This window comes from Arvicola amphibius, chromosome 12 (genome assembly GCF_903992535.2).
Source record: "Arvicola amphibius chromosome 12, mArvAmp1.2, whole genome shotgun sequence".
Lineage (NCBI taxonomy): Eukaryota > Metazoa > Chordata > Mammalia > Rodentia > Cricetidae > Arvicola > Arvicola amphibius.
In genome coordinates, this window is record NC_052058.2 from 14,916,682 (window position 1) to 14,944,080 (window position 27,399).

General features: G+C 37.3%; 1 protein-coding gene across 3 annotated transcripts in view; it reads right to left on the reverse strand.

The window, feature by feature from the left end:
* Nucleotides 1–27,399, reverse strand: part of Cdc42bpa (CDC42 binding protein kinase alpha) — a 234,611-nt gene that overhangs the window by 139,136 nt on the left and 68,076 nt on the right. For all 3 annotated transcript variants that reach the window (XM_038349025.1, XM_038349027.1, XM_038349026.1), the window contains exons 3-4: nt 16,958–17,041; nt 9,502–9,597 (exon numbers count right to left, since the gene is read on the reverse strand). In XM_038349025.1, the coding sequence (XP_038204953.1) occupies nt 9,502–9,597; nt 16,958–17,041 (180 nt within the window). The remainder of the gene's footprint in view (nt 1–9,501; nt 9,598–16,957; nt 17,042–27,399) is intronic.

Consider the following 27,399-nt stretch of genomic DNA (forward strand, 5'->3'; position numbering starts at 1 on the left):
AAGTACAAAAAGTCAAAATAAGTTTTATGGGTGCTTTTGTTTTGTTTTGGCTGGTGCAGGGGATGCAATCCAGGGCTTTATGTGTGTTAAGCACTGTAGTTACCATTCAGCTACACAAGACAAAAATTGTCCATCTTAGAGGGAAGCTCATTAAGACAAAGGATGTTTATCAGGAGGTAAAACAGCAGCAGGGTGTTCTCTGGGAAGGGAAAATTTCCACTGTGCAGGGAAGATCCTTAAGCTCAGGAAGTAAATAACTCAAAAATAGCTTCAGAAAGTCTTCTGAAACTGACAATATTCACTAGAACCTCTTCTTCCCAAAGTGTACACCAACACTACGGACTGCTGAATGACATTATTAGACAGCCCAAGCTGCCCAAAAGCCACTACTCAGACCAGCAGAGCTACCTGGAAAGGCACAGATCACTGTAGACAAATTGAGCAACCTGCAGAGGGCACTGCCCAAGGTGATGAGCTGCCTGCAGGTGTGCAATGTGCTCCAGCTTCTAGTTTTGGGGAGCTATCAAACATGCTGGGGTGGCTTTTGGTGACAGAGCTGCCTTTGAGAAAATTTTCTTTCTACAGTTAACCGTATGGCTAACTCATTAGCTCACCTAACTGGACTTTGATGGTATTAGTACTTTACTCTGTCATCAGTTCCCCATTTAGAGAGGAGGGGGGTTCACATCTCCCCAGGAAAACTGTCTCAACAGTTGCTAAGTAAGTATTTACTCTCAATAATTGTCATAAACGCTTGTTTTTCCTTCTATTTAATTTTCATTTGCTGTCCACTAAATTGGTTTTATATACAATTTTATAATTTTTGAAAAATCAAAAAGGAAGGCACAGCATATCTAAACCTATGGAAAACTATGAAAGCGGTGCTAAGAGGAAAGTTCATAGCATTAAGTGCCCACATAAAGAAAACAGAGAGGGGGGAGCGGGGAGGACTTTGGACTTCCCATAGGGTAGGGAACCCTGACTGCTCTTTGGCCTGGAGAGGGAGGATGATGTGGGAGGGTCTTCTGTTTGTGTTAATTTCATTGGTAAATAAAGAAACTGCTTTGGCCCATTTGATAGGCCAGCCCTTAGGTGGGTGGAGTAGACATAACAGAATGCTGGGAAGAAGGCAGTGAGGCAGACACTTCAGGCACTCGCCATGATTCTCCTACCAGAGAGATGCCATGGAGCCAGCCCCCAGGTCAGACGTGCTGAATCTTTCCCGGTAAGCCATGATCTCGTGATGGCATACAGATTATTAGAAATGGGTTAATCAAAATATGAGAGTTAGCCAAGAAGAGGCTAGATATAATGGGCCAAGCAGTGTTTAAATGAATACAGTTTGTGTGTTGTTATTTCAGGTGTAAAGCTAGCTGTGCAGAAGCTGGGCGGGACGGAAAGCTGGCCTGTTCACCTCCTCACTACAGGAGGATGAGGGGGAGTGAGGGGAGGGGAGGAAAGTAGGAGGAGAGGATGAGGGAGAAACTTTTAATAAATAATATATATTAAAAAATAAATTTCAGAAGAGCAAAAAAAAAAAAGAAAAGAAAACAGAGAAAGATCACATTAGAGACTTAACAGTACACCTGAAAGCTCTAGGAAAAAAAATGCAGACTCACCCAGGAGGAGTAGAAGACTGGAAATAATCAAACTGAGGGCTGAAATCAACAAAATAGAAACACAGAAAACAATCCAAAGAATCAATGAAACGAAGAGCTGGTTCTTTGAGAAAATCAACAAGATTGACAAACCCCTTTCCAAACTAATCAAAAAGCAGAGAGAGAACACCCAAATTAACGAAATCAGAAATGAAAAGGGGGACATAACAACAGACACTGAGGAAATTCCGAGAATCATTAGGTCTTACTACAAAAGCCTATATGCCACAAAGTTGGAAAATGTAAAAGTAATGGACTTATTTTTTAGATAAGTACCATATATCAAAATTAAATCAAGACCAGGTGAGCAACTTAAATAGATTTATAAGTCACGAGGAAATAGAAGCTGTCATCAAAAATTTCCCAACCAAAAAAAGCTCAGGACCAGATGGTTTTAGTGCAGAATTCTACCAGAACTCCCAAGAAGAGCTGATACCTATACTCCTCAATGTGTTGCACATAATAGAAACAGAAGAGTCATTGCCAAACTCTTTTTATGAAGCTACAGTTACCCTGACACCAAAATGACACAAAGACTCAACCAAGAAAGAAAATTATAGACCAATCTCACTCATGAACATCGATGCAAAAATTCTCAATAAAATACTGGCAAACTGAATCCAAGGACACATGAAAAAAAATCATCCATTATGATCAAGTAGGCTTCATCCAAGAAATGCAGGGCTGGTTCAACATATGAAAAACTATCAATGTAATCCATCATATAAATGAACTTAAAGAAAAAAAACATATGATCATTTCATTGGATGCCGAAAAAGCATTTGACAAAATTCAACACCCCTTCATGATAAGGGTATTGGAAAGATTAGGGTTACAAGGATCATATCTAAATATAATAAAAGCAATATACAGCAAGCCGACAGCTAATATCAAATTAAATGGAGAGAAACTCAAAGCCATTTCACTAAAATAAGGAACAAGACAAGGCTGTCTACTCTCTCAATACCTCTTTAACATAGGGCTTGAAGTACTAGCCATAGCAATAAGACAACATAAGGAGATCAAGGGGATTCGAGTTGGAAAGGAAGAAGTCAAACTTTTGTTATTTGCAGATGATATGATATTGTACATCAGTGACCCCAAAAACTCTACCAAAGAACTCCTACAGCTAATAAATACCTTCAGTGATGTGGCCGGATACAAGATTAACTCAAAAAAATCAGCAGCCCTCCTATAAACAAAGGATAAAGAAGCCGACAGATAAATCAGAAAAACATCACCTTTCACAATAGCCACAAATAGCATAAAGTATCTTGGGGTAACACTAACCAAGGAAGTGAAAGACCTATTTGACAAGAACTTTAAGTCTTTAAGAAAGAAACTGAAGAAAATACTAGAAAATATAAAGATCTCCCATGCTCTTGGATAGGAAGGATCAACATAGTAAAAATGGCAATTCTACCAAAGGCAATCTATAGATTCAATGCAATCCCCATCAAAATCTCAACAAAATTCTTCACAGACCTTGAAAGAACAATAATCAACTTTGTATGGAAAAAAACCTAGGATAGCCAAAACAATCCAATACAATAAAGGAACTTCTGGAGGCATTACCATTCTTGATATAAAGCTCTATTACAGAGCTACAGTATGAAAACAGCTTGGTATTTGTATAAAAAGTGACATTGACCAATGGAATTGAATTGAAGACCCGGATATTAATCCACACACCCATGAACAACTGATTTGTGACAAAAAACCTAAAATTATTCAATGGAAAAAGGAAAGCATCTTCAACAAATGGTGCTGGCATAACTGAATGTTAACCTGTAGAAGAATGAAAATAGATCCATATCTATCACCATGCACAAAACTCAAGTCTGGTGTGGGACCATGGTCTGCATTTTGCCAATTATATTTTAAATAAACACTGATTGGGCAGTAGCCAGGCAGGAAGTATAGGTGGGACAACCAGACAGAAAGTAGAGGCGGGTCAATGAGAACAGGAGAATTCTGGGAAGAAGGAAGCCCATTCTCTCTGCAATTGTGAGCCCGCCACAGAAGAAACAAGATGTGACTGGCTTGCTAACAAAGATAAGAAATATGGGCTAATATACATTATAAGAGTTAACAGGAAGCCTGAGCTAATGGGCCAATCAGTTTATTACTCTGTGTGATTTCTTTGAGACTTATTGACTGTGGGAACCAGGCAGGACAGAAACCTCAAACAACTCAAGTCCAAATGGATTAAAAACCTAAATATAAATCCTACCATTCTAAATGTGGTAGAGGAGAAAGTGTGAAGAAGCCTTCAATGCATGGGCACAGGAGACCACTTCCTACGTATAACCCGGTAGCACAGACAATAAGAGCAAACAATGAATAAATGGGACCTCCTGAAACTGAGAAGCTTCTGGTTTTTTTTTTTTTTTTTTTTTTTTTTTTTTTTTTTTTTTTTCGAGACAGAGTTTCTCTGTGGCTTTGGAGCCTGTCCTGGAACTAGCTCTTGTAGACCAGGCTGGTCTCGAACTCACAGAGATCCATCTGCCTCTGCCTCCCGAGTGCTGGGATTAAAGGCGTGCGCCACCACCGCCCGGCCTCTGAGAAGCTTCTGTAAAGCAAAGGAAACTGTCAGTAAGACAAAAAGGCAACCTACTGAATGGGAGAAGATCTTCACCAACCCCACATCAGACAAAGGTCTCACCTCCAAAATATATAAAGAACTAAAGAAATTAGACATAAAAATTCTAAATAACACAATTTAAAAATGGGGTTCTGAACTAAACAGAGAGTTCTCAACAGAAGAATTTCAAATGGACAAAAGATACTTAAGGACATGTTCAACTTCCTTGGCTATCAAGGAAATGCAGATCAAAACATCTCTGAGATACCATCTTATACCTGTCAGAATGGCTAAAATTAAAAACACCAGTGATAGCCTATGCTGGAGAGGATGTGGAGTAAGGGTAACACTCATCCATTGCTGGTGGGAATGCAAACTTGTGCAACCACTTTGGAAATCAGTGTGGTGGTTTCTCAGGAAATTGGAAGTCAACCTACCTCAGGATCCAGCAATACCACTCTTGGGAATATAACCAAAAGATGCTCAATCATACTACAAAAGCATTTGTTTAATTATGTTAATATAACCATTATTTGTAATAGCCAGAACTGGTGTAGGAGGGTTTTCTTTCTATGTTTCATTGGTTGAATAAAGAAAACTGATTTGGCCTTTTGATAGGCTAAAACTCATATATACAGAGTAGACAGAACAGACTGCTAGGAGAAAGGAGGCAGAGACAGAGAGCCGCCTGCTATGAAGCTGCCAGGTCAGACATGCAGAATCTTTCCCGGTAAGCCACAAGCTCATGGTGACATACAGATTATTAGAAATGGGTTGAATCAAGATGTGAGAGTTAGCCAATAAGAGGCTAGAACTAATGGGCCAGGCAGTATTTAAATGAATACAGTTTCTGTGCTTATTTCAGGGTTAAGCTAGCCAAGCTACACAGAACCTGGAAACAACCTAGATGCCCCTCAATGGAAGAATGGCTAAAAAAATGTGTGGCACATCTACACATTAGAGTACTACTCAGCAGTAAAAAACAATGACATCTTGAATTCTGCATGCAAATGGATGGAATTAGAAAACACTATCCTGAGTTAGATAACCAAGACCCAAAAATATGAATATAGTATAAGTGCTGTGGTAGCACATTCTGCTCCTTCAAACAATAGCCTTTAAGATACCAGCCCACTTGGGCATGGTCTCTTATACTATAAAAACAGCAGTAACCATATGCCCACTCTCTTGCTTCCGGCTGCTAAACTGTTCCTGTTCGTTCAGAGGACTGTTGTCTAGGATAGTGATCTGTAAGTTTTCCCCTTAAATAAATAGTCCTTTTATTATCCATAATTCTGAACTGGTGTGGGATTGTTTTGTGACTTATGCCTTCATCTGGCGCACAAACATGGGCCTTGAACCCACGACCCTAAGATTAAGAGTCTCATGTTCTACTGACTCACTCATTAGTGGATACTAGCCATAAACAACGGACATATAGCTTAAAGTTCATGATCCTAGAGAAGCTAAGTAATAAGGTGAACCCAAAGAAAAACATATATAGATCCACCTGGAAATTGGAAGCAGACAAGATCACCTGAAAAAATTTGGGAGCATGCGGAAGGGGGAAGTAGGAAGGGGAGAAGAGAGAGAGGAGGAGAGAAGGGGAGGGTTGGAGAGATCTTGAGCAAATGGGATGGTTGAGATGGAGGAAGGACAGATATGAGAGCAAGGAAATAGGTATCTTGATGGAGGGAGCCATTTTGAGGTTAGCAAGAAACCTGGCTCTAGAAAGTTTCCAGGAATCCACAAGGATGACCCAAGCTAAGACCCTAAGCAATATAGAGGGTGCCTGAACTGGCCTTGCCCTGTAGTCAGACTGATAATTATCTTAAATATCACCATAGAACCTTTGTCTACAATAGATGGAAACAGAGACAGAGACTCACATCGGAGCACTGGACTAAGCTCCCAAGGTCCAGCTGAAGAGCAGAAGGAGGGAGAGTATGAGCAAGGAAGTCAAGACCATGAGGGATTCACCCACTGAGACAATGTGCCCTGAGCTAATGGGAGCTCACCAACTCCAACTGGACTGAGAATGAACGAGCATGGGATCAAACTAGTCCCTGTGAATGTGGTTGACAGTTGGGGCAGACTTAGGGGCCACTGACAGTGGTACTGGGATTTGTCTCTACTTCATATACTGGCTTTTTGGGATCCTATTGTCTTTGGATGTATACCTTGTTCAACCTAGATGTAGTGGGGATGGCCTTGAACTTCCCACAGGGCAGGGTGCCTTGCCCTCTCTTAAGATTGGAGGTGGGTTGGAGGGAGGGTGTGTGGAGGAAGTGGGAGGGAAGAGGGAGGAGGGGAGAAAGTGGGAATATGGATTGGTATTTTTTAAGTAATAAAATATAATAATAATAATAATAAAGAAAAATATATAAGATATATATATATATATATATATATATATATATATATATATATATATATGAATAACATTGTTTCCACACCTGGATCTGGCTTGACATCAGACAAAAACCTCATGTGCATTACAGCTATAAACAAACCTTTAGTTTTACTTTAGTTAAAGATACTAATGATCATGCCATTTATTCTTTTCTAAATTTCTACCAAAGATTCAGAGGTACTGTACACACATACACACGTTAGTTGTATAACAAACTTTAAAAACATAGCACAAAGTTAAAATGAGACAAAGTTTAATTCCAACTGGAAATTCTAGAAATGACTATTTCAACATGTAGAATTTTGACACAATTTTAAGGTTTCCAGGGGATGTAAAACAGGGATAGACAAATGCAGATGAGTACAGAGAATACTAAAGGATGGACTATAGAGTCATATTTTTCTTTTTGACTAAAAAAAATTAGTATTATTATCCATCTCTTGTACTCCTGTGGGGGTGGGGGTTGGGAGCCAAGTCCTTGAATATGCTAGCATATGCTCTACCACTGAAATGCACGCCTAACCCTACTCTCCTGTCTTTGGTTTCCACAGTTCTGGCCGCTCCCATGAATTTTCTTCTTGGCATCCTCATTGCCATCATTGTGGGCACACCTGCACTTTTCCACGTTTACAAGCATTACTCCATGGTTCTTGTTTGCCCTGTATTCACTGCGACTGTCAAGAACAGCTAGGCCATATCTTCTACAGAGACACAGAGAGTGGTTAATTATATAAGAAATAAAACAAATCTTCAATTTCCTTAGTTTTAAAATCATTCAGTGTTGTTCCTGATGTCTTCAATTTTTTGTGGAATTTTGAGCAACTGTTTTTAATAGAAGAACAAGTTTATTTTCACTGATCATTTTTCCTCTGTTTTGCAATCAAGTATGATTCAGCTCTGAACAATGGTAATCGGCTTTTCTTATCTAATAAATAAGCTTCTCAGAAACCACCAATTCTATAGATTCATTTTCATTTTATTTTTAGAAGTTATAATTAAGTTTTCTGTTTTAAATTTACTAACTTTACTAATCAATTCTTTCCTATGAATTGAGAATGCAGTAATGTGTGGTGTATCTGGCAATGTACATGTAATACATATGTGTGATGTGTTTTCAACAATAAACACAATGCTGCGCTATTTAATCCATTCAAAAAGTCACTGTCCTGTGCGCTAAAGCATTTTGATATGATAGACATGCATTATTAATAAAAAATAAAATGTCATGGTAAAGCAATATGCACAGAACTTAAAAAGCTATCAAGTTATAACTGGCTTGATAGATTGTAGACAATATATTCAGTAAGTGTAGCTGTACTCCAATACAACTTTATGAAAACTAAAACTTAAAGTTTGTGTAATATTCATGTCACAAAATGACATACTTTGTATCTTTCTCCCTTTTTGATTTAGCTACCTTGTGTCTGTCTTGGAAGAATAGTCACAGGCTTTACACTTCTGAGTAAATTATAGTGTTTTCATCATTTAAACTACTTCACATATATTACTTGATTTTCAACTTATTATCTGGTATACTCTATGTAAATAAAGAACACTAAGAAGAGAGAACTTTTATCTCTCACTTGCTCTTCTCTCCAGATATAAAGAACAATGCCCAGCATAGAGCAAACATCCAGTAATTATTTAGCAAATAAACAAAAGCTGTCCCCTATTCTTTCTATTCTATTTGTCAAGTATGATACATAACAGCCTCTCAAGACATGAATACCTTTCTAAAATATATAAGTCTAAAAATAAAAATGAACCAAAAACTGAAGAACTATGAATAATAGGCTAAGTAGTTACATTTCATATTGCAGCAAACTTAACCTTATTTATCCTTTGATTTTTATTTCCCTCTTCCTAGTTTCTATATTCATTCTTATTTATATTCAAGTGGTAAATATTTTGATATTTTGAGTTATCACTAAGTTCCTCCCAAGCTTTTGGAAAATGGTATCATGTAAATATAACTCAATTTAATGTAGCACATGGCCACAATGAAAAGCGTGTAAAGATATTTTCTTTTTTATGATTTATTTATTTGTTACATATACAATGTTATGACTGCCTGGAGGCCAGAAGAAGGCACCAGATCTTATTACAGATGGTTGTGACCCACCATGTGATTGCTGGAAATTGAACTCAGGACTTCTGGAAGGGCAGCCAGGTCTCTTAACTGCTGATCCATCTCTCCAGCCCCAAGTGTATAAAGTTTTAAGAAGTATAACAATACTAATAAAATATACTGGGAGAGTCATAAAAAGAAAAACTGAACCATCTCCTACAACACTGAACTGAAGGAAATTAACAGTATGGATCGAATCTGGGATTTCTTATTTAAAGGCATAAACAAATTTAAAAGAAAAAAGCATCAAATTTCTCAGACAAAATGTTGGGACTAATGAGCCTTCAGCTGGATGTTGGGATTAATGAGTCCTGGCCTTCAGCTGTTCTTCCCTCCTAGAACCTTCTAATTGAAGTTACTAAAAGCTGTGCCTAGCTTAGAGGATCAGAAGATGGGATTTTTTTGCCTGTTGGCCATTGACTGCAGTGTATTTAGGCCTACACGGTGCTAATAAAGAAGGGCTTTGGTATCAGTGTTTAAAAGTCTGTGTGTCGGTCTGTCTGCATGTGTATTCCTCAACCCGAAGCTCGCAAACTGGGGTCTAGCACATAGAGTGCAGACCAGGGCAAGGTGCGCGGCAACAAAACATTCTCATACCACATGTACAACTTACTCTCTGAGTAATTTTTCTATTAAAAAATCTACATTTAAATATCACTTTAGAAAATAATGCCAAACTCTGCCAACAAAAGACTAGAATAACCCAAGTATTTCTTACTAAGTTGTTGTCGTCCTGGAAAGCATAGTGCAGAGTTGTTATCCACTTGTTGTCCCCGTTCACCAGCACGTCCCTCTCTTCACGAAAGCATGCTGTCTGCAAGGGAAAGAATACTTTATACAAACCTAGAAAAACCATCCAAACAACTGCTCAAAGTGTGTATCACAGTCTAAAATGTTTAATATGTTTTTACAATTGCTACAGTCCAAAGCAATCCAAAAATTCACAGAATTAGCTTATCACAGACCAACCTACCTATTACCTAGATGATATAAATGTCCAAATTTGCTATTGCCACTTTATCAATTTTTGTTTGTTTATTTTCAAGACAAGGTTTCTCTGTAGCTTTAGAGCCTGTCCTGGAACTCACTCTGTAGGTTGGCCTAGAACTCATAGAAATCTACCTGTCTCTGCTTCCCGAGTGCTGGAATTAAAAGCACATGCCACATCCACCTAGCACTTTACCACTTTTGAAGACATAAAAAAATGAACATTACAAGTGTCTTTCACTTTCTGATTATATTTTAAAGTAAGACTGAACTCGGGATCTTGTGTATGCAAGACAGTTTGTACTCATGAGCTATATCCTCAGCTCATACAGTTGGTACTGGTTATAAGGAAGATTAAGTAGCCATGATACATGAAACAAGTTATTATACAAGTAGCTCTCTTATTCTCATGTATATACACAAAGAACTTATTTGGACAAACAGAACTGCCAAAGCCTGGAATTAAATAACAGTATCTGAGAAAATGCTACAATAAGTCAATGTAATCCATCTGAAATCGTGATTTAAACTGTCAGTCAAGTTACTAAAATCTATGACATTTTGCTTTAGTTCACTTTAGGAGGAAAACAGATCATGATACATACTTACTACTAAGTCCTGCTATATGGCTTACCTGACCTTATACGGTTTGCACTTAATATTTCAGAAGGCTGACAGAGTCCAGGAAAGCCCTTTCCTGGCTTTATTTCACAATGACAGTGATCTGAAATTTTAAAAGCAATCCAGCTAAAATCCAGTAAGTAACTTCTGTGTCACCCAACTGACAATTCCAAACCAACAAAACTCAGAAGACTTTAGTCAAAACAACAAATTAAACTGTAAATTCTAATCTATCCTGAACTGTTCAGTAAAAACATGCTTTAAAAGATAAATATACATAATGAACTATGATATACAATTGCAAAAAAATACAGAAGTGATGGAGGAGGGTCATCTGTCTATGTGTTACTTTCATTGGTTAATAAAGAAACTTCCTTGGCCCTTTAATAGGACAGAAAATTAGGTAGGCAGAGTAGACAGAACAGAATTGTGGGAGAAAGAAAGCAGAGCCAGGCAGACTCCTCTCCAAGATGGACGCAGACTAAGATCCTTCCCAGTAAGCCACCTCCTCGTGGTGCTACACAGATTACTAATATGGGTTAAAGCAAGATATGAGAATTAGCCAATACGAGGCTGAAACTAATGGGTCAGGCAGTGTTTAAATGAATACAGTTTCCGTGTAATTATTTCGGTGTAAAGCTAGCCGTGCAGGATCCGGGTGGCAGGACGCAGCCCACCGCTCCTTCAACACAGAAGTAGAGAGTCTGACTAAATTCCTTCTCCCAAAATACTGTCACAAAATTCCAGCAATTATTATATTACATTCTTACATACTCACCACCATCCCTCAGTGTCACTGGTGCACACATATATCCACATGCATACTTTATAAAAATAGTCTCAGGCATTACATTATCTAGTCATAAATATTTAACTATTAAGCTATCTTCTTAAAGCACAGATACTAGATCTAGATACAAGGCATACTCCATACATTTTGTTGAACATACTTTGTCCTCAGCTGCTTATGCCAACTGGGAAAAATATTACTGGTATCCCGTGAAGAGAAGCCAGGATGCTTCACCACACAGTGCACAGAACAGCTTCCACAAGAAATGACTAAGGATCAATAATGGGCCTGTTAAGAAATATCTGTTCTTCATCAGTATTAAGCCATGATAAACGGACACTCTAGTGGTGTGAAGGTGCTCTAGGAATTCAATCATAATTTATGAAGGAAAAGAAAACAATTCTACCCCCCAGAAAGCCTACAAACTCATGGAAACTGAACAGTCAACTACTGAACCACCCCTGGGTCAAGGAAGAAATAAAGAAAGAAATTAAATTCTTCCTTGAATTTAATGAAAATAAAGACACAACATACTCAAACCTTTGGGACACTATGAAAGCAGTGCTAAGAGGAAAGTTCATAGCACTAAGTGCTCACATAAAACGGAGAAAGCATACATTAGAGACTTAACAGCACACCTGAAAGCTCTAGAAAAAAAAGAAGCAGACTCACCCAGGAGGAGTAAAAGACTGGAAATAATCAAACTGAGGGCTTAAATCAACAAAATAGAAACACCGAAAACAATCCAAAGGATCAATGAAACAAAAAGCTGGTTCTTTGAGAAAATCAATAAGATTGACAAACCCCTATCCAAACGAATCAATCGGCAGAGACAGAACACACAAATTAATAAGATCAGAAATGAAATGGGGACATAACAACAGACACTGAGGAAATTCATAGAATCATTAGATCTTACTACAAAAGCCTATATGCCACAAAATTAGAAAATGTAAAAGAAATGGACTATTTTTTTAGATAAGTACCATATACCAAAGTTAAATCAAGACCAGGTGAACAATTTAAATAGACCTGTAAGTCGTGAAGAATTAGAAGCTGTCATCAAAAATTTCCCTACCAAAAAAAGCTCAGGACCAGATGGTTTCAATGCAGAATTCTACCAGAACTTCCAAGAAAACCTAATACCTATACTCCTTAATGTATTTCACAAAATAGAAACAGAAGAGTTATTGCCAAACTCCTTTTATGAAGCTACAGTTACCCTGACACTAAAACCACACAAAGACTCAACCAAGAAAGAGAATTACAGGCCAATCTCACTCATGAACAACGACGCAAAAGTTCTCAATAAAATACTGGCAAACCGAATCCAGGAACACATTAGAAAAATTATGCATTATGATCAAGTAGGCTTCATCCCAGAGATGCAGGGTTGGTTCAACATACGCAAATCTATCAATGTAATCCATAATATAAATAAACTGAAAGAAAAAACCATATGATCATTTCATTAGATGCTGAAAAAGCATTTGACAAAATTCAACACCCTTTTATGATAAAGGTCTTGGAAAGATTAGGGATACAAAGATCATACCTAAATATAATAAAAAGCTATATACAGCAAGACAACAGCTAACATCAAATTAAATGGAGAGAAACTCAAAGCCATTCCACTAAAATCAGGAACAAGACAAGACTGTCCACTCGCTCCATACCTTTTCAATATAGTGCTTGAAGTTCTAGCAATTGCAAGAAAGCATATCTAAAGATAAAAAATTTAATTCCCTCTACGATTTGGGTCTCTAAAAACACAATGAACAAGGCATGGTAGCATGTGCCTGTAATCACAGTGCTTAAAAGGAGAAAGCAAGATCACGAGTTCAAAGTCATTCTTGGCTAGCTAAAAAAACATGGCACTGCTTCAACAAATCAACACCTCACAACATAACATATGCACAGTGTTACCAGGACTGCAGAGCTAATTTAGATTTAGTTGCTCATTTTCCTAACTTTTTTTTTTTGAGACAGGATTTTTCTATGTAGCCCTGGTGGTCCTGAAACTCGCTCTGTAGACCAGGATGGCTTCAAACTCAGTGATTAACCTCTCTGCCTCCTGAGTGCTGGGATAAAAGGCATGCACCACCACCACCTGGTTGATTCTCAAATTTCAACCAAGCATTTTGCTTGCAAGAGTGATTTAACTTTCATACACTTTTACATTTTTCTGTATTCAGTAATATATTCTTTAAATTTTATGCTTAACGGATTACTGGGATAATGGGCAACAAGAATTCCTATGTTGAAATGGAAGTTAAATAAGATCTATACATAAAGAATAATTCTGCAAAGCTATCACATGACTCTTAACATTCATAAAATACATTCATCAAATTAGCAATCCTATACAGCACATCAAAACTACATGTATCGTGCCTTCAGGATGACTCAGTCAGTAAAAAGTGCTTGCCATTCAATTCTGATGACCTGTACATGCATGTATCTGTGCACACACAATCACATACATACATACATACATAAACACACACAATAAATTTAGATGAAAATCAGTCACAAAGAATACTGATGATTATACCTAGTTTGTCTTCTCATTTATAGGAAATAAAAATAAAGGGTTCTCGGATCTCTGTGAGTTCGAGGCCAGCCTGGTCTACAAGAGCTAGTTCCAGGACAGGCTCTAAAAAAAAAAAAAAGCTTCAGAGAAACCCTGTCTCGAAAAACCAAAAAAAAAAAACCAAAAAAAAAAAAAAAGGTTCTCTCCTTCACAAAATACTGTTACAGAGAAATTTTTCAAGTAATAAAATATTTAAAGTCTAAGATTTTCATTTTGAAAAATAAATGGAATTTATCTTAATATTTTCATTTTTATAGAAAGGCACTGAATTTAATCTTTTTGGTTGCTTGGTTTTGTGTGTGTGTGTGTGTGTGTGTGAGAGAGAGAGAGAGAGAGAGAGAGAGAGAGAGAGAGAGAGAGAGAGAGAGAGAGAGAGGAGGGAGAGAGCCTTGAATTTGCTATCTAACTAAGGATAAAATGGAATTCTTTATCTTTCTGTATCTAACTCCTAAATGCTGGACCCAGTTTTTAAATTTACTTTCAAGCATATAGTTTAACATACATTTGATGGTCACACAAAAAATGAGACATAGACAACATAAACACTTTTAAGTAGTCAGTAAAAAATGTTTTAATATAACTAACAAAAATCATTTGATAATATCTGTATTTGGTAAGTGTGCTTAAAAATGCACACAGTTACATACTCTGAGTTAATAATTATACATTTATTTAAGCAATAGCTTCCAAAGTTTTCATGTATTCCCCACCCCAAGCCCAGGATTTCCACTAAAATAAGTTTAATTTGGAAGGTGGTTAAGTTGTAACATAAACATAACCTATAAAATCTTTTCATGTAAAAATTATCCTAAGAGTAGTACTCTAATATGTATATATTCCACATTTTCTTCATCCATTCTTCCACTGAAGGGCATCTAGGTTGTTTCCAGGTTCTGGCTATTACAAATAATGCTGCTATAAACATAGTTGAACAAATGCTTTTGTAATATGATTGGGCATCTCTTGGGTAAATTCCCAAGAGTGGGATTGCTGGGTCCTGGGGTAGGTTGATCCCAAATTTCCTGAGGAACCTCCACACTGCTTTCCAAAGCGGTTGCACAAGTTTGCATTCCCACCAGCAATGGATGAGTGTACCCCTTACTCCACATCCTCTCCAGCAAAGGCTATCATTGGTGTTTTTGATTTTAGCCATTCTGACAGGTGTAAGATGGTATCTCAGCATTGTTTTGATTTGCATTTCCCTGATTGCCAAGGAGGTTGAGCATGCCCTTAAGTGTCTTTTGGCCATTCGAACTTTTTCTGTTGAGAATTCTCTGTTCAGTTCAGTGCCCCATTTTTTAATTGGGTTAATTAGCATTTTAAAGTCTAGTCTCTTGAGTTCCTTATATATTTTGGAGATCAGGCCTTTGTCTGTTGCGGGGTTGGTGAAGATCTTTTCCCAGTCAGTAGGCTGCCTTTTTGTCTTAGTGACAGTGTCCTTTGCTTTACAGAAGCTGCTCAGCTTCAGGAGGTCCCATTTATTCAATGTTGCCCTTAATGTCTGTGCTGCTGGGGCTATACGTAGGAAGTGGTCTCCTGTGCCCAAATGTATACATATTAGAGTACTACTCGGCGGTAAAAAACAATGACATCTTGAATTTTGCATGCAAATGGAGGGAAATAGAAAACACCATCCTGAGTGAGGTAACCCAGGCCCAAAAAGATGAGCATGGGATGTACTCACTCATAATTGGTTTCTAGCCATAAATAAAGGACATCGAGCCTATAATTCGTAAAAAATCCTAAAGAAGCTATATAAGAAGGTGAACCCAAAGAAAAACATATAGTTATCCTCCTGGATATTGGAAGTAGACAAGATTGCCGGACAAATATGGGAACATGGGGGTGGGGTGGGATGGGGGGATGGGGGGATGGGGAGAGAAAAGTGTGAAGTGGAGGATGGGAAGAGCTTGGGGGAATAGGATGGTTGGGATATAGGAAGGGTGGATATGGGAACAAGGAATTATATATCTTACTTAAGGGAGCCATTCTAGGGTTGGCAGAGGCTTGACTCTAGAGGGGTTCCCAGGTGTCCAGGAAGACGCCCCCAGCTAGGTCCTTGGGCAGCTGAGGAGAGGGTACCAGAAATGTCCAGATCCTATTGCCATACTCATGAATATCTTGCATATCACCATAGAACCTTCACCTGGCATTGGATGGAGAAAATGACAGAGCCCCACATAGGAGCACCGGACTGAGCTCTCAAGGTCCTGATAAGGAGCAAAAGGAGGGAGATCATGAGCAAGGAAGCCAGGACCGTGAGGAGTGCTTTTACCCATTAAGACGGTGGGACAGATCTAACGGGAGACCACCAAGTCCAGTCGGAATGGGACTGATGGAACAGGGGACCAAACCGGACTCTCTGAATGTGGAGGAGGACTGAGAAACCAAGGACAATGGCAATGAACATGAACTCTACAGCATGGATGGGCTCACTGTGAGCCTTGTCAGTTTGGTTGCTCACCTTCCTGGACTTAGGGGGAGCTGGGAAGACCTTGGACTTAACTTAGTGAAGGGAACCCTGATGGCTCTTTGTCTTTGGAGAGGGGTGGAGTGGGGGTATGGGTGGAAGGGAGGGGAGGGAAGGGGGAGGAGGAGGAGAGGAGATGGAAATCTTTAATAAAAAAATGAGAAAAAAAATTATCCTAAGATCATTTCAACATCTCTTCACACAAATTGGAGCCCTCAGGGCAGCCCCAGCAATATCTCTCGTTAGAGTGCTTCATAGTTCTACATTTTTTAAATGTTTACTGTATGTGTCTACATAGGTGCATGCACATGTATGCAGGTGCCTAGTCCAACAGTGCACACTTGTGGAGTCAGAGGACAACTTCGTGTTGTCAGCTTTCTCTTTCCATCACAAGTTCCAGGGATCCAACTTCCACTAAGACCCCTCACAGCTCTCTTTACACTGATTGCATTCTGTGGATGGCATGGCTGGTTCTGATAGTCTTTCTTCTCTCATTTTGAAATTTCCTTTTTACAAATATACAAAGTTAATTTTGGTGAAATAATTAAATGCACTAATAATCTGAGTCTGCCTTGCGATGTATTCAGACTATACATCAACTCACCAAAGGACTCCAACATATATGTACAAAAATTTTTACTATCAACATGTTTTAAAATAGTCTAACCTAAAAACCTAAGCACCATCAACTTTTACAGAGCTTAAAGACTCACCTCAGCTCTTTTCAGCATTTCCCACTTGTTCAGAATTTTCATGGCAAATACTTTATCTGCATTTTTCAGTTTAACTACAGCAACCTAAAAAAGATAAAGGAAATAAAACTTTTAAAGTATCACAAAAAATACTTTATCCATTTTCCATTTTTCTCTCTGTAAGAAAAAAATAAATACCAATATCAATTATTTCAATGCCGCTCAATTCTAAGATCCTAAGTAAAATGTCAAATTAAAATTTTACATTAGTGAACATATGTCAAACAAGTAATTTTAATTATGAACCATGTCTGCTGCTTATTATATATTATATCTCCTTTCCGAGTTTTCTGCCTAGAAATTTAAACTCATCATCTGTTGCAAAGAAACTGACCAAGATGTACAATATGAAATCAGATCTTACGGGACAATGCCTGCCAGATTTCAGCACGGTGTTACAGGGATACAGTTATCAAGTGAGAGATATTCTATTGGAAAGAAGTAATACATGGACAGAAGATAATGATGTTCTTTATTCCACATGCTTTTACCCACTATGCATGTATTCCAACCCATCCTTTCCTTTCCTCCCCCAATTCCCAGCAATGAGCATTTATGACTAACAGTTTTACAAGCTGTGGACTATACACATCCTTTCCAACAATAAAACGCAACAAATGCTCCTGTGTTTTATATATCAAAAAACTGACAAATGCAAATAAGACTATTCTCACTGTCAACAAAATGATTACCTTTCTGTTTCTACTGTTGTTTTCATTTAACTAGATAATCTCTTTAGGGCCCTTACATTTGCTGGTTTGTTACAGGGTTGAAACGAAACCACAGAAAAGGAAGGCAGAGAATGGTTATGCACCTCTTTAATCTCAGCATTCATGAGGCAGAGGCAGTAGGATCTCTATGAGTTCCAGGACAGCCTGGTCTATAGAGCAAGTTCCAAAACAGCCAGAGCTACACAGAGAAACCCTGTCTTGAAAAACCAAAATGAAGTTTCACTTCAGAAGCATGTTGCGCAAGTCTGCTTGAAGTCTTGAGACTGTGATGTGTAAGAATGTACACACTACATTACGTTCCGAGATTCCCAGAATACTGGACTCAAAACAACCTGTGGGTTGTGCAGCTCCACAGAAGAGGTGAACAGTGACAGTAGGCAGCATCCACTCAAAACCCCAACACTTAGCTAGCACTTACTGGGGTGTTAGGAAGGTAGTGGCAATATGAATTCTGAAGCCAGTCTATTGATCTCAAATCTTGGTTTTATTATATAACTGTATAATCCCAGGTTTCTTATTTAAAGATTTGCCTTTTAATGTTTTAGTTTTCTCATCAATGGTGAGTTTAATAAATGCACTTACATTATATAGATATAGCAAAGATCAAAATAATTATTATAAGTATAAAGTACTTATTACTATAGGGTCTGGAGTCCAGTTAAGTGTTCAATAGATGTGAGCTGTTACCATGCATCTGTACCTCTACTTTAAGTACCCACTCTCCCCATCTCCTAACAACCACTTATTCATCTACCACTACTGCGTGACAGCCATGTCTTACAATCCCTTTAGCACTAAAAGGGAAACAGTTTCAATTTACAGTTTTAAGTTTATAACTCTGACACTATACATATACACAGAAATTCCCTCAATTGAAAAAATTCCACATACAAATAAAAAGCAAGTCATAATATTCAACATAGTATAGTTTTCAGTAGTAAAATACTAGAACTAACAAATATTCTTACAGAGAAAATAGACAAAATAAAATAATACAAAAGAAACTATTCATGTGACTGAAGAAATGTTAAGAATATTATTTGAAAGAGAAAAGCTTAAAGTCACCATATTATGTAAAACGTAAGTTTACAAACATTGTAGATCATAATTATTTTTATACATATACATAAATCATAAATTTCCAGGCCAAATATTAAAAGGATAGACACCAAAATCCTAAAAGATGAACTACTTCTAAAGTTCTTCAAAGAGGTATGACTTTTATTTGCCCTTCTACCTCTTCTGTAGGATACACACACCACTCATCTTGGTCATGACATGAACACTAGCTATATGTGTGGTAGTGTATGGTAAGGATCAAAAGAGACACAGTTCACACGTGTTCATGGTATGATGGAATACTATGCTACTGCATAGCAGAAAACACTCTCCACGACACCTTAGAAAAGAGTTGCCTAAAAACTTTTCCAGAATGAACTGTGGTTTAGAGAAACAACAGTCAACTCAAGAAACTCTCCTGAATTATCAAATTAATGCCATGATGGAAAAAGATTATGAAACTCCCAAGTTGATCACTGACCTGTTCCTCTTTGTTCACACTACAAATCATTCCCATCTTCATGGCAGTAGAAAAACAACAAAAATAAAGCTGTCTCAGAACTCCTACTCTAGATCTTGTACGTTCAAGTAGCAAGGTCAAGAGGCACATAAGAGGATGGTGTGAATGGTGGTTTGAAAGAAAATGGCGCCCAATGGGAGTGGCACTACTAGGAGGTGTGGCTTGGTTGGAGTGGGTGTGGCCTTGTTGGAGGAAGTGTGTCACTGTGGGGGTGGATTTTGAGGGCTCATATATGCTCAAGACACACCCAGCATCTCAGTTCACTTCCTGTTGCCTGCAAGATGGAGAACTCTCTCAAGATGTAGCAAACTCTCCAGTACCATGTCTACCTGCATACAACTATATCCCACCATGATGATAATGGACTGAACCTCTGAAACTGTAAGCTGCCACCTCAATGTTTCCTTTATAAGAGTTGCCATGGTCATGGTGTCTCTTCACTGCAATAGAAACTATAACTAAAACAGTATGTTACATTATTCCTTAGCATAGTAGTAGAGTACTTGCATAACATGCAAAAGGCTCTGGGTTCCATGACCAATTCACATATACACACAAACATGATCAAAAAGTACATTAGTATGGAATAAAAATTACAAATAAAAAGACACATTTCTAAGATATCAGTGATGATTTTAATAATTCCTGTAAACATTCTTTGGTGTTAGTAAACCTGTACACAGTACAGAAATGATCAGCATGTGACAAATATACTAATAGGCGATTGAACACAACCTGTGTATTACTGTGTGTAATTATAGCCCCTAAGAATGACCACACTATATAACATAGGATTTCAATATTCAAGAAGTTCTGCATGTTTTAAATGGCATTCAGAAATGTAGCCTACCTCTGACATAGTCAGAATTCACCATATCTTCTCTTCTGCCCCAATATACCTGGCCGTCATACCTTACCTGACCTTTCTATCTGTACTCATTCACAATCTATTCTCAACAGTACAAAACAATATGCGTCAACGTAGTGTTGATGGCATCATTCTTTTACTCCAAGCTTCTAGTGATTTTCTATCTCCCTTAAAGTTAAAAAAAGTCAAAGTCCTTACCATAAACTATAAAGCCAGCTTACCCTCCTGGCCTCTTCTCACCATTTAGCTTACCTTTGTTCAAGCCATAATGCTTACCTTGCACAATCTCACCTTAAGATTATGCACTTGATTTCTCCCAGATCTACTGAATACTCTTATCTCCACAGAGCCACTGAGTCTGCTTTCTCACACCCTCATTGAAATGTCACTATCTCCTTTGAACTTTCTATTACATTTCTTTGCTTCCTTTTCACCTTAATTCTCATAATTATTTAACATAATATATATACACTACATAGTCTAAAAATGTACACTTTTTGTCCCACAAGTTCTATTGGAGTAGGGATTTCTACCTCCTCTGTTCACTAACATATGGTTAGTGCCTGAGAGTCATCAGGTACTCAATAAATGCATTCTAGAAACATAAATGCTTTGTAATTCATGTGGCTAAATATATACAGAACATTATAAGAGATCAATATTCTCACCTGCAAGTACACTACTACACTGATGTTAAAATCTAGAAATAAGGCTAGTGATAATCAACCTTTTATATGATTTATGGAGTCTGTAATCGAGCTCACACTGTTCCCCTATCAGGACTTTCAAAGTCTCACGTTTAAAAATAGGACATTATTGTCATTACTATTGACCATTTATTGTTTTACATATTTCTCTCAAGTTTCTCTTATATAGCACCAAAAATTTTTATTAATAAAACTAAAAACACTTATTTCTGAAAAAATGCACTGTACATGTACTACATATGCTAAGCACACTACATATACTACTCATTTAATCCCTCCACCAATCTGAAGGGTGTTCTTTCATCCCCACTTTAAAAACCAGTAAACTAGTCTGTCATGGTAGAACTTGGGAGGCAGGGACAAGAGGATAGCTTCAAGTTCAAGACTAGCCTGGTCTACATAGAGAGTTCCAATATAGCCAAAGCTATACACCAAGACTGTATCTCAACAACTAATAAACAAATTGGAGGACATCTTAGACTACACAGTACATTCCAGGCCAGCGTGCAAGCATGCACTACAGAGAAAGACACCGTTTCAAACAAACAAGAAAACTGAAAAATTATTCTATGAATGATCAATTATTTATATCAAGGGAGGGGAGGGAACGGGGAGAAGGAGGGGAGGGAAGGGGGAGGAGGAGGGGAGGAGATGGAAATTTTTAAATATAAAAAAATAAACCATGAGAAAAAAAAAAAGAAATTTTAGGATCAGGGTATGGCTGTGTGTTAGGACCGGCCTCACATACATGAGACTCTGGATTCAATTCCCAGCATTGGCAAAATAAATAAATAAATAAATAAATAAATAAATAAATAAATAAATAAATAAATAAATAGAGAATTTTTTTAAGAAGGCAAACTAAAATCTAAAATCACTACAAACTATTTATTAAACAGCCAGAAGTGTGCTCTTGATAAAAACATAACTTATACATCGAGCAGCAACAGCCAAAATATTTAAATCAGGTACAGCCTGGACATCAACCAATTAAACAGACACAAATTATAAAAGCTGACATGCCCACACCTGTGGGTCCTTTGGACTACAGACCAGCACTATCAAAGGCAAATCATGCACTAAATTTAGTTTCTTCTCCCAGGAGTTTCAGGAGAGCCTGAACAAGAGTCTTTATAGAAAATGAGTGCCTACAGGTATCCTCCCCTTCCAGGCCCTCACACTAGACCTACATGGACACATAAGGAACCAGATAATTAGAGGAAGCAAGCTAATTAAAAGCTTTTGACACCTGAAGCAGGGGTAGCAGGCCAAAGCAGCAAGCTTTCACAACAAGCTCTGAAGCCCAGAAGCCTGGAAGCTGCCGGAGCAAGGCTGGAGCAGGCAGAAGCGGTGAGCCACCAGGAAGCTGTGGACAGGTAACACCCAGGGCGTAAATTAAAGGTTTTCCTGAAAGCAAAAAGGAAAACCCAGCGTTAAGTTAAGCAGTAACTGACACGAGTGTGTTGTAGAGAGAAGATTCTTAACTCACAGAGCTGCTGAATTTCAACTTTATTGTTTCCCATGGTGTATGTATTTCTTGTAAGAGTTTTTAAAACTAATTTATTTTCATGGTTTGTCTGTCTACAAAAAAGAAAAAAAACTTAATTGATGGTGGGAAAAGTATTAAACTGACAGAAGTGTTCCTATTAGATATCCATGCCAGAAGTGAGCCTGTACATTGATCCTGGAAGAAACAAAACAGTTCAAAGGAAATAATTACCTGTTTAGGATCTTTGCATTCTTAATCTTAGCTTGTAAGAGCCACAGAATATATATGCCCAAGAGAGATGCTTACATTAGGAATGAGCTTATTTTCTTCTCAATTTGAAAAATAAAGGTAGGAAATCTCGTTCCTTTCTGTCAGTATGATTATGTCACACGGATTAGGGTCAACAATTGTCCTCTTACAACTGCCCTGAAAGGTCCCATTTCAACATCACTCTGTTGTATTAGTCAGTGAGTGAGAATGGTTGGCTGAAACTTCAATACCACTACTCTATACATACATTTTGAGACCAAAAGTTGGAAACCAACATTAGCGTTTTAGAGAAAGTAGCTCAAAGTCTCCAGTTTGATTACACATTAAGTTTGATGCCTTTTAATAGCAGTTCCTGATAAAGTTGAACCAGATGTGACTCCAGTGTGCTACTTAAAACCCAGAGGCAAAGACAAGTAAAAGAGTTCTTTGAATTTGATCTCATATAGGTCAAACAGGATGCAACTACAGAGCAGAAACCTAACGTATAAAAACCATCCAGGATCTATGTAACACAAAGGACTGAAGATATTTATGAATAACAAGCAGACTAAGAACTAGTAAGGGCTGGGTTCTCAGAGGATGAAAACACCAGTGTTCAAAGTAAGCCAAGAATATGCATGAAAACTGACTTGGTTATTTCCCCTTTATTATTTATAGACTATTTTGAAAAGTAAATGCCTTAATTTACTTTTCACCTCAATCTCATGAAATGACAAAAGATATATTTTGAAGAGATAAACCAAAATAACAATACAAGACAAAAATACTAACATCAGTTGATTAAAAACAGTATTTTAAAGAATCCTATAAATTCAGGATGAGCAGAATAGGATTAGACAGAGAGATAAGAATGGAAAAACTACAGACTATATTACACACTTCAGGATTTTCATGAAAGTAAGAGTAATGTCTAAAGACTTAAAGCTGAAGAATCTATAAACTCAAGGATATAAAGGGCTCAGTGTGAAGACTCCAAGCTTAATCTCTTTGGGGTAGAAGGATAACTGTATACTAAAAGCATATAAAATAACTTGAAAAAGCCCAGTGAGGTGATGACAAATGCCTCTATTCCAGCACTTCGGTTTGTTGGGGGGGGGGGGGTGTCCAGGAGTTCAAGGTCATCTTTGGCTACACTTGAAGCTGGAGGTTAACCTGGACTTCCTGAGACTGTCTCAGCAAAGAGAGAAGTTTAGTAGCAGTGTCACTCCCTGTGCCCTCTAGCATGGCTCGGGGTCTGAAGGAGAACTAGAACTTCAGTCTAGAAGGACCTCCTAGAGTCTTCCCACCAGTCATACCTACTCACAACCACCCTCCCCACTGCAGGTCCCTGGGATGTCATGAAACCCAACCCAGAAACCCAGTTAAAGACACCCAAAGCCAGGGATCTCTCTACCTGCTGTTCACCTATCAGTCATTGTACTTACCACGTCAACTAGTCAAAAGGTTTACTCTGAAATTCAGAGTGGTTCCAACACTGGAACTCAGGCATCATTCAACAAGTTCACAACTTGACAGACTGGGACAATAGCAAACAAAGACCTAAACACCCACCCAATAGAGGATTGACCAGATAGTCACACCAAAGAAATATCACAAATGTCCTAACTCCAGATGCACAGGTTCCATCGTAAACTCAAACAAGTAAGACAATAATACCCTTCCTCCAAATATTGGCATGCAGACTGTCATATTCCCTGAGAAAAGCAATTTAAGTGGCGCCCAAGACAACAATTACAAAAAAAAAAATTCTGAGCATGTTCAAGGACCTGAAAAAGCATATAACCTAATGCCTTAATGAAGATCATGAAAACACCGTAGAATGAACTAATAAAAACAATTTAAAATATAAAAATAGAATTTAACAAAGAAATAAAATTGCTAAAGAAAACTAAAACTGATAAAAAAAAAAAACCTTGAAATGTATAACTAAAGTCAAAACAATATGAGGAAAGTCTCACCAAGAGACTGGATGAAAGAGAGAATGTCAGGCCTTAAAAACAAAGTAGAAGAAATGTATCACTTGATCAAAGAAAATGTTAAATTGAAAAAAATCAGGAACAAAACATCCAAGAGCCAGGCGGTGGTGGTGCACGCTTTTAATCCCAACATTCAGGAGGCAGAGGCAGGTGGATCTCTTGAGTTCAAGGCCAGCCTGGTCTAGAAGAGCTAGTTCCAGGGCAGATTCCAAAACTACACAAAGAAACCCTGTCTCGAAAAACCAGGAAAAAAAAAAGGAAAGTAACCAACCAAGAAATCTGGGATACTCAGAAAGAACCAAATCTATCTATGAATAATTGGGGGGGGGGAGGAGAAACACCAGTTAAAAGCACAGAAAATATTTTTAATGAAATCATATGAGAAAATTTCCCCAGTCTTAAAAAAGAGAAGCCTATCATCAAGAGGTAAAGAAATATACAGAACACCAAATAGACAAGACAAAAAGAACTCCCTTCAATACATAATAATCAAATATTAAATGTAGAAAGAAAGGATATTAAAAAGCTGCAAGAGAAAAAGACCAAATCTCTAGTAAAAACTAGCCCATTAGAATAACACATGACTTTTCAATTGATATTTTGAAAGTCAGAAGGGCCAGGGCTGATGTTCTACAAGCCTTAAGAGACTAGAGAAGTCAGTCTAGACTACCATACCCAGCAAAAGTATCAGTCATAACTGAAGGGAAAAAAGTGTTTTCTTGATGAAAACAAATTTTAAGGAATTTATTTATGTTCACCAATCCAGCTCTACAGAGGAAACCAGAAGGAAAGCATCAGTCTAAAGAAGTAGTTAACCACATTGAAGAAGATACAATAGGTAATCTAGAATAGATAACCAGAGTCTTAAAGAATATAACAAAATGACAAGAATTGGTGAACGCTGTTCACTAACTCTCAATACAAATGGTTGTGGCTCCTCCAAACTCACAAACTAACAGATTGGATTAGGAAAAAGGACCCATCTTCCTGCTGTCTCTCCAGAAGCACACCTCATCATCAAGAACAGATACCACTTTAGAGTAAAAAGATGAAAACAGGATACTTCAAGCAAACAGAACCAATTTGAAGCAAGCAGGCTTGGTTATTTCAGTATCTAACAAAATAACTGCAATTCAAAATTAGTTAGAAAAAAAGACATTACACACTCATTAAAGGAAAAAAATCCACGAAGAGGAATTACAATTTTAAATATTTATATACCAAAACAAAGGCACCCAAATTCATAAAAGAAGCACTATTATATAAAATCATATCCTGACCCTAACTCATTGATGATGAGTAAATTCAATGCTTCACTTTCATCAATAGAAAGGTCATCCAGACAAATACTGCATAGAGAAACTCTAGATTTAAATAATGTAAGTGACAAACATCCACAGAATATTCCACCCAAACACTGAAAAATACACTTTCTTGTAAGTCACCTATAGAACTTTCCCCAAAAATTGAATGCATATTAGGATACAAAGCAAATCAGAACAAATATAGGAAAATTTGAATAACATCCTGACCACCATTGATTAAAGCTGAATATCAACAATAGAAACCAGCAGAAAGTACACAAAATAACTGAAATTAAACAACTCACTAATGAATGAAAACTGAGTCAATAAGGAAATTAAAAACTTTTAGAATTGAATGAAAATGAAAACATAACATCTATGGAAAACAATGAAAGCAGTTTTAATAAGAAAGTTCACAGTATAAAGTGCCTATATAAAAGAAAATGGAAATATATTTGTAACTTAATAATACAGTTGAAAGCTTTAGAAAAACAAGAATCAACCCCCAAAAAGTGTAGACGGGAAAAAATAATCAAACACAGGTCCGAAATTGATGAATGAGAAATGGGGCAAAAATACTAAGAACCAATGAAACTGAGTTAATCCTTTAAAAAGAAAATCAACAAACTTAACGAACATTTAGCCAAATTAACAAAAAGAACAAGAGGATCCAAATTAATACAACTAGAGATGGAAAGGAAGAGATTATAACAGATATTGAGGAAATTCAGAGAACCATAAAAATACTTTTAAAAATTGTATTCTACAAACTGGAAAACTTAAAGGAGTGGATTTTTAATATGTATATACAAATCTAATCAAAGTTAAAACATCAAGATAAAAGAATTTAAACAAATCCAGAACCCTTCATGAAATAAAAACAATAATTGAAAGTCTTCCAACTTAAAAGAAAGACAGGGCTAGATAACTAACGTCAAAAGAAATGGAAGGAACATTTCCAAACTCTTTTATGAAATCACTATTACCCAAATACCAAAACTATACAAAGAAACAACGAAAAAGAAAAATATGGACCAATATCCCTTATAAGCATAAATTCTCAATAAAATACTTGCAAACTGAATCCAAGAATACATAAAAAAGATCACCCACAATGATCAAGTTGACTTCATCCCAGAGATGCAAAGATAGTGCAACATATGCAAATCAATAAATGTAACCCACCATATAAACAGACTGAAAGACAAAAACCACATGATCATCTCATTAGATGCAGAAAAGGCCCTTGACAGAAGCAACATCCCTTCATGATAAAAGTCCTGAAGAGACCAGACAAACAAGGACATATCTCAACATAATAAAAGTAAATTACAGTCAACATCATTATACATGAAGAGAAACTCAAAGTATTTCCACTAAAATCACCAACAAGACAAGGATGTCCACTCTCTTCATACCTGTCCAATATAGTACTTGAAGTTAGCTAGAACAATAAGGCAATTGAAGGAGATCAAATGG